Here is a 12,992-nt window from a genome sequence, read left to right on the forward strand (position 1 = left end):
CCAAAAGGAGAGCAGAAGCACTGGTGAGGGTGCAAAGGGAATGGATTTCAGGTGTTAGCTATTTTTGCAGCCCGTGAATGAGGAGAGGAGTCGCACTCTCAATGCAGCCTGCGAATGTACCGGGCTTGAGATCGCTTTTACAACAAGCTTCTGTCATGTTGCCGTTGATGATAGAAACTCGAGAGTCGAACACATTCCCCCTTATATCTTTAGTCAGAAAGGAGAAGGAAGAAAGGAAGAAAGGAAGAAAGGAAGAAAGGAAGGGAGGGAGGAAAGAAGGAAGAACTGACCTGGCTTTTGATGTGATTTAGCCTTTAGAGCCTCTCACGGTTTGAAGTCAACGGGATATAAGGAAGAAATCACACACACACACACACACACACAAAATCACATCTGTGAAAAGTTACCTAGTATCTAATATTCTGGGTAATCCTAAAGTCAACCTTGACTGTCACTCTTTCTCCCAACAGGAAGTTTCTTTTAAAAAATCTACAAAATTTACAAATAATCTGAGTTTCTCAGACTTCACCTGGTGAATATATTTTGACGGGGTCTACCCTGTTAGCAAACTAAAAGAAGAAAAATAACATGTAGGAAATTAAAATAAAGCTGTCAAAATCGAGGTGATTAGTATATTTCATACATTAAAAATATCTGTACGTTAAACGTGCATTTGCGCTGACGGGGGGCGGGGGGAGGAGGCAGCCAGAACTCAGCGGTGGATACCGAGGAGCCATCGGGAGGTAACCCAATTCTCAGGATTGGCAATTAAACCCTAGGTCTTTATCCAGTCTCCGACCCGGATCTTGGGTCAAGCTCATCAAGCCATTGCTCAAACACGATCAGCTCTTTTTACCCCCCTCTCCACCATTTTCCCATTTGTTCCTCCTCCATAACTGCTGACTCCTTCTGTTCCTCGAATTTGATCCTCCCACTGATCATCCCTTAATAAACTAAACTTTTTAGATTAACCCAGTCCGCCTCAAACAAACGTCCATAATCAGTTTGCTATTTCCTATGGACGGGTCCTGATAATCCACGATAATTTTTTTTTCCTCCCCCTTCGTCGTCTCGTTTACAAAGTTTCCGGTTGAATCTCTTTGAGGTTACACTTGAGCGGTTCCTTTAATGGCCCATCGATCAGTATGTTAAGGGCTCTGGTCTTTGTCATCGTCTTCGTCTGCTCCTTCTCGTTAGGGTTTGTGTATCTGGGTGTTTAATTTATGACCTCTCCTGTTATGTTAAACAGCTTTTGTATCTTTACACAGCCGTTAAGTATCCTTACACAGATGAAGTCCAGCTTTGATCTCTGAGTGCAGTCCTTTAAGGTATTTCTAAGCCCGTGTGGTGAATATCAGAACAGAAAGAACTGTATCTCTCCAAAATATGAAAGTAGGTTGCAACATTTCGATTTTTTGACTAGGAAAGGGGCATTTTTCACGGACGTAGGAGCGCTGTGTCGTACAATGACGCATCTCAGGACGGATGGAAGAACCAGGCAGATCAGCAGGTAGCAGGGGAGAATATTTTTGTCAGTTCACAGAGATACTTGTTGAGGTCTTAATATTTGGGAGATGGAGAAGTGTAAGAGTCCTACAACCTTTGAGTGAGGTGTGATACAAATGTGGGGAAAACTGCATTACAGTGATCTATTAGAGTGATTAGTTATAATGATTTTACTGTGATAGTGAGCTCCTGCCATAAGCGTTTGCTTCCAGGACCTTTCCCTATAAATTCCACGGCACCAGCTCTTCTGTTCAATAGCAGAGATTCTCTGGCCCGCCCCACTTGCTAAATGATCTACGGTGATTTTTTAGAGGAGAAGAAACGGAAAATACAGTAATGTATACTGTGGAAGTGGTAGATTTTACAAATCCTATGCAACATAAAGGGAAAACACAAGCTATTTCTAAAGAGCTCCCCACTGTGAGATAGCAAACTCCTATATACAAGGAGTAAGTCTGCTTCCAAACAAAGACTAGTATTTACATTACAGTGGTTCAGGTCGGCACGAAGAGTGCAGATTTAAGCAGTAAACTCAAAATGTCAGCACTTTCCCCGAATGTGAAAGGCAAAGGAAAGATTCGCCCTTGCGACGCTGGGTGGGGCTGTTGGCCACGGACCGGAAGGTTTCTCTGCCCACACCAGTTACTCAGTCAGCAGCAAGCAGGATATAGGGAGACAGAAAAGCCGATCGAGCTGCTCGGGAAGAGCGGCGGGGTGCAGAGTTTGGGAGGCTCCGGGGGGGTTCAGAAATAGTGTCTCGCCGCAGGATTCCCGGGAAACACCGCTCTGCTTTGGACGCTGTGTAAAAATGCTGAGAACCACAGAGGATGCCCCGAAAGGACGGTTTTCCTGGAAACTGATGGCGAGCAGAGGCATCAAAAGGCAAGTGAGCTTGTTTATTCTCTGTGTATGCGTGTGTCAAATCGGGTCTGAAACCCTGCGCTATACTCTGGCAGAGGAAATGGAGAAGGACTCCTTTGTTGCCAACGTTGCAAAGGACCTGGGGGTTTCTCTCAGCCAGCTCGCTGCTCGCAAGGCCCGCGTTGTATCCGAGGGGAACGAGCAGTATTTCCTGCTGAATCAAGACACGGGAGTCCTGACAGTGAAGGAAATGCTAGACAGAGAGGAGATCTGTCCACAGAGCGATATCTGCACACTCTTCTTTAAGATATTCTTTGAAAATCCATTGCAACTGATACGAGGGGAAGTGGAGATTCTTGACATAAATGACAACTCCCCTGTATTCCCAGAAAAGGAGATGGTTCTAGAGATTCTGGAAACGGCATCTCCGGGGTCTCGTTTCCCTTTGGAAAGTGCCAGAGACACTGACGTGGGGAGCAACGGCCTGCAAAAATACAGCCTTGGGCCCAACTCACATTTTTCTCTAGATCTTGGGACCGGAAAGGATGGGGGGAAATACGCAGAGCTTGTACTACAGCAGCACCTGGACCGCGAAGACCAGCCAGAAGTAAATTTGCTCCTCATCGCCACTGACGGGGGCTCACCTCCCAGGTCAGGCACGGCTCAGGTCCGGATCGTGGTGCTGGATGCCAATGACAATAATCCTGTCTTTGGTCGGGAGGTCTATGAGGTACGCCTGGCCGAAAACAGCCCGCCGGAGCAGCTAGTGGTTAGAGTCGCGGCTGAGGATCCCGATGAAGGGTCCAATGGCAAAGTGCGATATGCCTTCACCCAAACGTCAGAGCGGTCTCGCCACCTCTTTCAGCTGAACCCTGCCACCGGTGAGATATGGATCTCGGGCAACCTGGACTTCGAGGAAGCAAAAAGCCATGAGATGGTGGTGAGAGGCACCGATGGTGGGGGGCTGTCTGCGCATTGCAAAGTGCACGTGGAGGTCCTGGATGTGAACGACAACGCCCCAGAGATAGCACTTACCTCCATCTCCGCCTCCATTCCCGAGGACGCCCCACCCCGAACCGTGGTGGCCTTGTTCAAAGTGCGAGATCGAGACTCTGGAGACAACGGGAGAACGGAGTGTGCGATCAATGAGGACTTGCCCTTCGGTCTCACAGCCACTTTCGACAATTACTACGAGCTGCGGACAGACGCGGCCCTGGACAGGGAGAGAGCGGCGGAATACAACATCACCATCACGGCCATGGACTGGGGCACACCGCGGCTGAGTTCTGAGGAAAGCATCTTCGTGCAGATATCTGATGTGAACGACAACCCCCCGGAGTTCACAAAGGCAGTTTACACCATGTCAGTGAAGGAGAACAACAGCCCAATGCTCCGAATCGGCAGCGTGAACGCGACGGATGCTGACACGGGGAAAAACGCCCGCGTGAGCTACGCGCTGGTGTGGGAGCAGGGAAAGAAGTCCAATGTGTCAGTCAACTCGGAGAATGGGGAACTTTATATCCTCCGTCCACTGGACTACGAGGAGGTGCGCGCCTTCCACGTAGCCGTGCGCGCCGTTGACGGCGGCTCGCCGCCGCTCAGCACCGAGGCGCTGGTGCGCGTGGAGGTGCGGGACGAGAACGACAACGCGCCCGTCGTGCTGCACCCGCTGCCCAACAGCAGCGCGGCGGTGGGCGAGCTGGTGCCGCGCCGGGCACAGGCCGGCTACCTGGTGGCCAAGGTGGTGGCGGTGGACGCGGACTCGGGGCAGAACGCGTGGCTCTCCTACGAGCTGGCCAAGGCCACGGAGCCGGGGCTCTTCCGCGTGGGGCTGCACAGCGGCGAGGTGCGCACGGCGCGGGCCGTGTCGGAGCGCGACGCGGCCCGGCAGAGACTCGTGGTGCTTGTGAGAGACAGCGGGCAGCCGCCGCGCTCCTCCACCGTCACCCTCAGCCTCGCCCTAGTGGAGGGCTTTTCTGAAGCCCACCTGCGAGTCAGCGAGGAGGTGCCCGCCGACGACCCCGACGCGCCACTGACGCCGTACCTCATCATCTGCTTGTCCTCCGTGTCGGCACTGTTCCTGATCACCGTGGTGGCCATTGTGGTTGTGAAGGTGCGGCGGGCCAGGGGGAGGGAGGCAGAGACAGGGCCCGCTTTCCCGAAGATTGCCGGGGAAGGTAGCTCCGGCTCCCTGCCTCGCAGCTACGTGTACGATGTCTGCTTCGCTGCCGGGACTATCAACAACGAGTTCCGGTTCCTCAGGCCCCTCTTCCCCTGTTTCCCAGCCGGACTGCCCCCCGGTCCAGGAGACCAGCGGAGCTCTGTGTGTTCGCAAGACGTGGCCAGCCTCAGGGAAGAAGGTGACTGGACAGCACAGGTAAGGGACCTGCGCGGGGCAAGGCTCCAGGGAGGGAGGTGGATGGAGCAAAGGGAAGGGTGGGGGAGGTGTTATCGTTGACTATGGGTGCAGCACAGAGGGGAGTAGCAAACAGGCGGAGCTGGTGCAGCAGGAATCCCTGGAGAGAAGGCATGGGCCGGAGACGGTCTCACAGGCGCTGGTGGAGGCTTACCGTGGAGATCTGGCACGGCCCAGCTGCACTCCAAGTGCTGGATTACTGAACTTTTCTGCATCCGCTCTGTCGAGGTATAAAGCAGGATGTAAATGGAAAACAGCTTCCCCAGGACTATTGTCACTAAAGTGGAAATAAGTGACCCGGATCACAGCGCCACTGCAGATACCCGGAAGATCCTCTGATTATTTGCACTAGATAAAGTCTCTGGTGTCATCCGAATGGTGGGCAATTGGATCATGAGAAGACGAGGCCTGTGGAATGGATATATGAGCCACCGACAGATGAAGTAGAAGGTGGGGCATCTGTCCATGCACTGCAAAGAGCCCGTGGTGATCCAGGGCAGGAATGACACTGCTCCCAAAGAGACGGCCTCCCTGGGACGGTGGTGGTCCTGTCCGAGTGAACAAGCAGGACTCCGGGTACAATAATATGATGTGCTGCCCTGTCGTTGACAACATCCTCCAACAGCTATTCGAAGCTGGGGTGGTTATCGGTGCTGGTGGTGGAACTGACTTGAGGCAGTGTTAAGGAAATTTCCAGTATACTCTGATTTTGCAGAAAAAGAACGTGCAAAGTCGCAAGCCCTGCAAGCAGAATATCTTCTCTGACCTTACCTTAGCCCTGTTTTTCTTGCAAAGTTGAAGAACTGCAAAGAAACACGTTTAATCCAGCCAAGAGTACAAAAGTTGTTCAAAGGTAACACCGGAAGAGGTGTAAAAATTGGGTCAAATAAGGCTGGTACGGATCTCGTACTGTAACATGGCAAGGGGACTGGCAGAACTAAGAATCGTGGCTAGACCTGGTTAGTTATGTAAACTAAAGTATTGAACACGTAATAACATATTATCACTTTAAAATTGTAACAAAAAGCTACTCGAGGTCCCTTCTTGTGTTCCCAGCCAAGAGACACCTTATTTCCAGCAACAAAACTTTAAAAAATTAGAAATCTGGTTCCTGCTGCTCATTACCGGTGCCCACAACCGAAAGCAAGAGAACAGATAATTTTGAGAGCTGAAAGCCAGAGCGTTCTACAAGTTACTGAAAGCCACAGAGCACACCTCTGCCATTAACATCCATTTTATTTTTGTCATATATATTAATAATATTGGCCGGTTAGATGTGGAAATCTGGGCTTTGTAATGCATCCTCCCTGTCCGTTCCTGATCCACTCAAGCGCTCATGAAAAGCACCAGCAACCATGTCCATAGCGCTGCTATGAAGATCCCTTGTCACTGATCTTGGGCATGGGGCAGTTTCACTGTCTGGGGTCCCACAGACTTTCATTCTCTCTGACGGGAGCAGAGCACCTGCTTGCAGCATCGCATTAGCCTTGAAAGCACGAAAGAGAGTCCTTAGGAGAAATAAATGCTTTCATTACGAGTGCCATTGCATTGCACAAAGATCTTTCATTTCTAGTAGTTTTCTGTTATTGCTGTTCCTTCCCATTTCCATTTGGTTCAGATGGGTACACTCTCGTACTCTCTTCTCTCCCAGTTATCCTCTTAAGAAGACTCTGCAAACTGCTATTCTTGTCTCCTCAAGCTGTGTCATATCCAGCAAGAAAAGTTAATGGCTAACTAAGGAAAAACAAACCGGAGCTGCTAAGCGATTTGCAGGACATGCCTGCCGTTTAGAGACGTCTCTATGGGCTCAGTAGAATACGAAAAACAATTAGGAATCTGATCTTATCTCTTTTTGAGTAATCTTAGCAAATCTCTTCTTTCTTTTTTTTTTCCCCCGAGGGTAGTTTGCAGCTTGTATAGTTGATGCCTATTTCCAGATTTAAAAAGTCCAAGGACAAAAGAGAGAAAAAAAAGGTATCTGATCCCCCCACCTACAAGCTGCGCCTTGAATCTGCCATGTGAATATCTTCAATTCCATGCATTCAATCTTAGATGTCATCTTTCTCGGTCCAACGTCTGCCATTCACCACTACTGGCCCACAAATGCTATGAATTTCCCTATCCTCCAGTGGAGGTTGCAGTGGCTGGAATGATGACAATCAGTGGACAAGGGGCAAGAGATTGGGGAGGCATGATGCAAAGTAGGCGCCTGATATGGGTCATTTCTGAGGTTCCCTTTAATCTCTTGACTGTTTAAAAGAGCATGAGCAGACTACAGATGGTAGTTAAAACAGCTCCTGTGACTTCTCTGTCTCTCCTTGTTCTAGCATCAAGTCTAGGTTCCCTTTTAACTCGAATTTCAGAGTTTTGGGGGATCCAGCTACCTCGTGCATTTCATGAGAGTCCACATAACAAACAGCTATGACAGTGAAGACTCCCATATATCCTGTCATGGTCACCCCACAGCATCGCCCTGTTTAATAGCCGCTGAGGCAGGGAAGTCTTCTATGCAAATGCCTCGGTGGGAAATGAGGACTCACCTCGAGACATCAATATTAAATCGATTTATTTCTTTTTTATGAAAGTGATTTTTTTTTAGGATCTTCTCATGAAACAGTGCTCCCTCCCCCATCCCAGACTCATAAATGGTTTTCAGTAGTTCCCTTAGGATGTCCATAATAAGTAGGATATGTTCAGGCTTTAGCTTTGCCCTGTTAGGATCAAAGAGACTCTGCTGCCCACCTTCACTTTTGTCTCTGGGTAGAGAAGAGTACCAAGGTATAAGGCATGTCTGGAAACCAGTGCGCTTCTCACTGACTTCTGCTTACTTTCAGCCTTCAAATTACAGACCTCTACTCTGTTCTTTGCAGGGCAGAGCTTCCCTCTCTGAAGACACGGGTCCCAGGCCAATGGAAGCAGATTGCGCTGCTAACAAGGTTATAGGGTTAAAGGATATTCCTGATCAAAACCCTTGGCTCACCCATCAGTAGATGAGGACAAGGACAAGCATGTCTGTCTGCACCATTTAAAGCCATCATGGAGAAACCAGAACCAAGAGACATAACATACACCAAAAAGAAATACCAAGAAGGCACAAGTCGTCTCTGCAAGAGAGCAAGGACACTCTCCTCTTATGTAGTATTTTGTTCACTTAGGTATTTTACAACTGTGATATGGATGGAGGAAAACTGTGTCGTATGCTGATTACACCTTTCTTGATGTATGATTGTGGGACTGCTGCTGCATCTGAATATCAAGGGAAATATGAAAACCAAAAGGAGATCTTCAAGGGTAATTTTTCCTTCATATGTTTTCTATATTTTTTTCCTTATGGAGGGGGTTCTGTAATACTGTCTTAATTTTCAGCAGTCTGCTAAATGCCACCCCAAACATTTATTAAATGACATGAAGTAATACGTGCAAACAAACTCTTTAATAACAAGCAGAAGTTGATTACGTTAGAAACGGCTGACCTTAACACACTTTGCCTATTAGACCAAGACTTTACAGATTTTCCACATTATAAAACGTGGATGATGAAGACTGCATTCCTTTTTTTTCACAATATGAAATTGAATAGTTATAGAGCATTTCAGGATAGTTGAGTGTAAGGTGGTAGAGAATTAGAAGTAGTATTAACGGTTTTACAGCAAAATAGGTTATAGCTTCTATAACAAAGATAAGGCACTGTAAAATGCAGTGAGTCTGGAAACTTTTTATCTTCTTTTGCTTTCATTACTCGGTACTGAAATACGAATTCATGTGATATTTCCTGTTGCTCACACGTTTTTAAGAGTCAAATGTCTGATGAAAAAAAACAATAAAACCTACTTGCTGGATCTGCCTCGAGTGAGTGTTCTGTTTCAGTCTGTGTTTGCTGCTGTTCGCTGCAGAGAGGCTTCCAGTCCATGAATGTGGTGTTAAAGCAGTGACTTTTAACGGTACTTCTCAGCTCAGCAGAAGGGCGATCAGCAGTTGTTAGGTATGGGAGGAAGGAACTGTGCTAGGAGTTAAGGGGCTCTAACGAGCTTCTCTGAAGTGCCTCTGAAGTCACCTGTCACAGCCACTGCCAAGGAAATAGCCTCACTAAGAGCAGTATTGCAGGAATAAACCAGAGCATTTTAGATTGGATTTTATGCCGGAGAAAACAGGTCATCCATCATCTTTCCCTGCTCAGGAGCCACAATAGGAAGGAGGGAGTTTGTCTGAGCCACGAGAGTCCTCCGCTGAGACTCAAGATGCAAGAGATGCTGCCCGGAGGCCGCTTTTCACGAGGGCTCTCGGCTTAAGGGGCTGTGAATCAGCAAAAAATCTCTATCCATTTCAGAAATCATTCCAAGAATTACTATCATCAGCTACATAATCATCATTGGCACGGTTCATGGACCAGCTCGCTTTAGATACTGGGCAGCTATATCAATATACAGTTTTTTAGTTAAACAGCCTTCAGGGAGGACTCAGCACCTTGTGCTGCCTGCCCAGACGGTTCCTCCCATCTCTGCTGATTTTAATGGAAGGAAAGAACCTGTCTGGCAGTCAGATAGACTTTCCATCAGCTCTGATAATGCCAGTGTCTCCAACCCACCATCCACGGATCACAGACACCTGCGGATGACATGACAGGAATCTGCCTCTAAACTCAGAAGTTCAGCTTCGCAGAAGCTATTACTATTTATTTTTTGGGAGGGAGGTCAATCTCATCCACATTAAATTTATTGAGTAACCTAAGTGATGCACTTGCAGTTATAAGGCATAATATTCATCAGCCAGTGTCTAACCGTCTGACAGGTGTGTAGGCAGTTAAATCCATACGCTCTGAGCTTTGAGTAGAGGAATCGAGCAGTCCGTTTTCTCGGCTTTGCACTCAGAAAATATCCCCGTCGGCCGCCTGGTGCCGCTGCTGACCGCGAAGGCGCGGAGGCGCCGCGCAGCTCCCGGCCGCCGCCGCCGCCTCTGCGGGGCTCGGCCAGGCGGGGCGGATCGCGGCGGCTGCACCGCCCTGGGGCTGCTCTGTTCGGGGGACGCCAGGCTGAGATCCCTGCCCGCTAGATCGGCGGAGAGGCATCGGGAGCTCCCGCTCAGCTCATAGAGGGAGGAGAGCGCTTCAGCTAGGCAAAAATGGAGCTGAGAAAGAGCGAGAAACCACTCCCAGGGCGAGCGATGCCTCTGATCCTGCTCCTCTGTGTGTCGGGGGTGAGTGCAGAAACCGCCCGGTACTCTGTGCCTGAAGAGGCAGAGAGAGGCTTCTTTGTGGCGAATATCGCGAAGGATTTGGGACTCACGGCTGAAGAATTACTGACTCGCCAGGCCCGGCTCGTACCTGAAGGAAATGGGCACTATTTACAGCTGAACCAGCATACTGGGGATTTGGTGGTGCAAGAAAGGATGGATCGAGAGGCGCTGTGCGGGCAGAGTGAGCCTTGCCTGGTGCGATTCCAGGTGCTGCTAGAGAGTCCACTTCAGTCCTTCCGTGCCGAGGTAAGCATCACTGATATAAACGATCATGCTCCCATGTTCTTAAGCAATGAGATGATTTTAAGGATCCCAGAAACTGCAATGCCAGGAGCTCGATTTTTGTTGGAAAGTGCTTATGACCCAGATGTGGGGAATAACAGTCTCCATCATTATAACATCAGCTCCAATGACTATTTCCGTATTTCCACACGGAAGAGGAATGATGGCAGGCGCTATGCTGAGCTGGTCCTGGACCGAGCCCTGGACAGGGAGGAGCGGGCAGAAGTCACTTTAAGCTTCACAGCTGTGGATGGCGGGTCTCCACCGCGGTCTGCTACAGCCCTGATCCACGTGCAAGTTCTGGATGTAAACGACAACATCCCAGTATTCACCAAGAGTCTGTATAAAGTCCGAGTGTTTGAAAATAGCACTAAAGACACCTTAGTGGTGGCAGTGTCTGCTAGCGATTTAGACGCAGGAATGAATGGGGAAATAGCGTACTCCATCATTCAGAATTCAGAGGAGAATCATCAGACTTTTAAAATAAATCCTAAGACAGGGGACATTCGACTCAAAAAGACAGTGGATTATGAAGAAACAAAGACTTACGAGATAGATGTCCAGGCCACAGATGGAGGGGGCCTGTCTACGCACTGCAAGGTTCTGGTGGAGGTCCTCGATGTGAATGACAATGCCCCCGAGGTGACCATCACTTCTCTGACGAGCCCCCTCTCGGAAGCAGCCCCGCCGCAGACCGTGGTGGCCTTGTTCAGTGTGCGAGACCGGGACTCGGGGGACAACGGCAGGACGAGCTGCGAGCTGCTGGGCGAAGTGCCTTTCAGTATCACGGCGCTGGCGGCAGGCTCGTACGCGCTAGTGACGACGGAGGCGCTGGACCGGGAACGCGAGGCCGCGTACAACATTACTGTGCGGGCCCGCGATGCGGGGGCCCCCGCACTCTCTATGGCACAGACGCTACTCGTGCGGCTTTCGGACGTGAATGACAACGCGCCCACCTTCACCCAGGCCTCCTACACCATGGTGCTGCACGAGAACGAGCCCGCGGGGACGAGCCTGGGCCGCGTGAGCGCAACGGACACCGACACAGGGAAAAACGCCCGCGTGAGCTACGCGCTGGTGTGGGAGCAGGGAAAGAAGTCCAATGTGTCAGTCAACTCGGAGAATGGGGAACTTTATATCCTCCGTCCACTGGACTACGAGGAGGTGCGCGCCTTCCACGTAGCCGTGCGCGCCGTTGACGGCGGCTCGCCGCCGCTCAGCACCGAGGCGCTGGTGCGCGTGGAGGTGCGGGACGAGAACGACAACGCGCCCGTCGTGCTGCACCCGCTGCCCAACAGCAGCGCGGCGGTGGGCGAGCTGGTGCCGCGCCGGGCACAGGCCGGCTACCTGGTGGCCAAGGTGGTGGCGGTGGACGCGGACTCGGGGCAGAACGCGTGGCTCTCCTACGAGCTGGCCAAGGCCACGGAGCCGGGGCTCTTCCGCGTGGGGCTGCACAGCGGCGAGGTGCGCACGGCGCGGGCCGTGTCGGAGCGCGACGCGGCCCGGCAGAGACTCGTGGTGCTTGTGAGAGACAGCGGGCAGCCGGCGCTGTCCTCCACCGTCACCCTCAGCCTCGCCCTAGTGGAGGGCTTTTCGGACGCCTTCCTGCAGCTTTCCCACGCTCCTGTGAGCAGGCCGGAGGCGGAGGAGGAGGAGAATCTGCTAGTCACCTACCTCATCGCTTCCTTGTGCTCCATCTCGTCTCTCTTCCTCTTATTCATCGTCGCGTTTTCAGGTGCGAAGGTCTGCAACGGTCGACTATGGGGAGGACGTTCACCTCCCTCTGCCCACTGCTACGCTGATGGTGATTTCTCCAGTAGTTTTGTGGACATGGCCGGCATGGCTACTCTGTCGCGGGGTTACCGCTACGAAGTATGCTTGACTACTGGCTCAGGGAACAGCGGATTCAAGTTCCTAAGACCCGTCCTCTCGAGTCCACCTCCTCCACAAAGCTGCTCTGAGATGGACGCGGGCAAGGATGAAGAACTTCTGTCCCGCTCACAACCAACTTGTGAAAGTGAAGTTAATCAGGTGAGAACAACTTCACCGTATGTTTAGTTGCTCCTCCCCGCATGCAAATTGGAATATGGGGACGCGTTTACAAGTAAGCCTTCCTGGAACAGTGCTTCTCATCCTTAGAGCAAGACCGGCGATTAGATTCAGTGCCGGTGCTGTGCTGTAATATATATTGCCTATCGAACGTTAGCTCTGTGCTGTGTTGATTTCTCTGCTTCGGGTAACTTACGAGATCCCGTGACTTTAAAGCAAAAGTATTCCACATTGACCTTCACCCTAATGTTTTCGGTGACGGAGCTTCAGTGTCTATTTCGCGATAACTGTGGTTAGGCAAATGACTGTAGACACTGAAACCCCAAGAGACCAACGGGGAGAGTATAAGGGCTTTTGCTGTATTCGCAGTGAAGATGAAAAGTTTGATTACTTCCAACAGAAGATCCTGGGTATTTCGGGTAAAAATGCGCGGGAGTGCCTTAGTCATGTTTTCAGACTGCAGCAACGCGTTTCCCTTTCCGATTTTTTTTTTCTTTCAACGATACTGTTTTGGTTACCCAGTCTGAAATGGAGAATGCATATCTCTACAGCCAAGAATATCGCGTCCTTCCCGCCCACCGCGCCTGCGTGGCGGAGAACAACGCGGCGGGCGCGGCGGTGCTGCGCGTCCGCACGCGGGACGCGG

The 12,992-nt window shown here is 50.6% G+C and overlaps 2 protein-coding genes across 2 annotated transcripts; both read left to right on the top strand.

Moving 5' to 3' along the window:
* Positions 1 to 1,352: 1,352 nt before the first annotated feature.
* Positions 1,353 to 8,622, top strand: LOC146588152 (protocadherin beta-16-like). Its single transcript, XM_085318460.1, has 2 exons — positions 1,353 to 4,744; positions 7,654 to 8,622. The coding sequence occupies exons 1-2, from the start codon at positions 2,315 to 2,317 to the stop codon at positions 7,771 to 7,773; spliced, it is 2,550 nt and encodes an 849-aa protein (XP_085174586.1). The 5' UTR covers positions 1,353 to 2,314; the 3' UTR covers positions 7,774 to 8,622.
* Positions 8,623 to 9,813: 1,191 nt separating this feature from the next.
* On the top strand, positions 9,814 to 12,906 carry LOC146588153 (protocadherin beta-16-like). The gene has a single exon (XM_085318465.1). It carries the CDS (start codon positions 9,902 to 9,904, stop codon positions 12,353 to 12,355), a length of 2,454 nt encoding a protein of 817 aa, XP_085174591.1. The 5' UTR covers positions 9,814 to 9,901; the 3' UTR covers positions 12,356 to 12,906.
* Positions 12,907 to 12,992: the final 86 nt, after the last annotated feature.

This window comes from Rhea americana, unplaced genomic scaffold, assembly GCF_003343005.1.
Source record: "Rhea americana isolate MKP2758 unplaced genomic scaffold, rheAme1 scaffold_537, whole genome shotgun sequence".
Lineage (NCBI taxonomy): Eukaryota > Metazoa > Chordata > Aves > Rheiformes > Rheidae > Rhea > Rhea americana.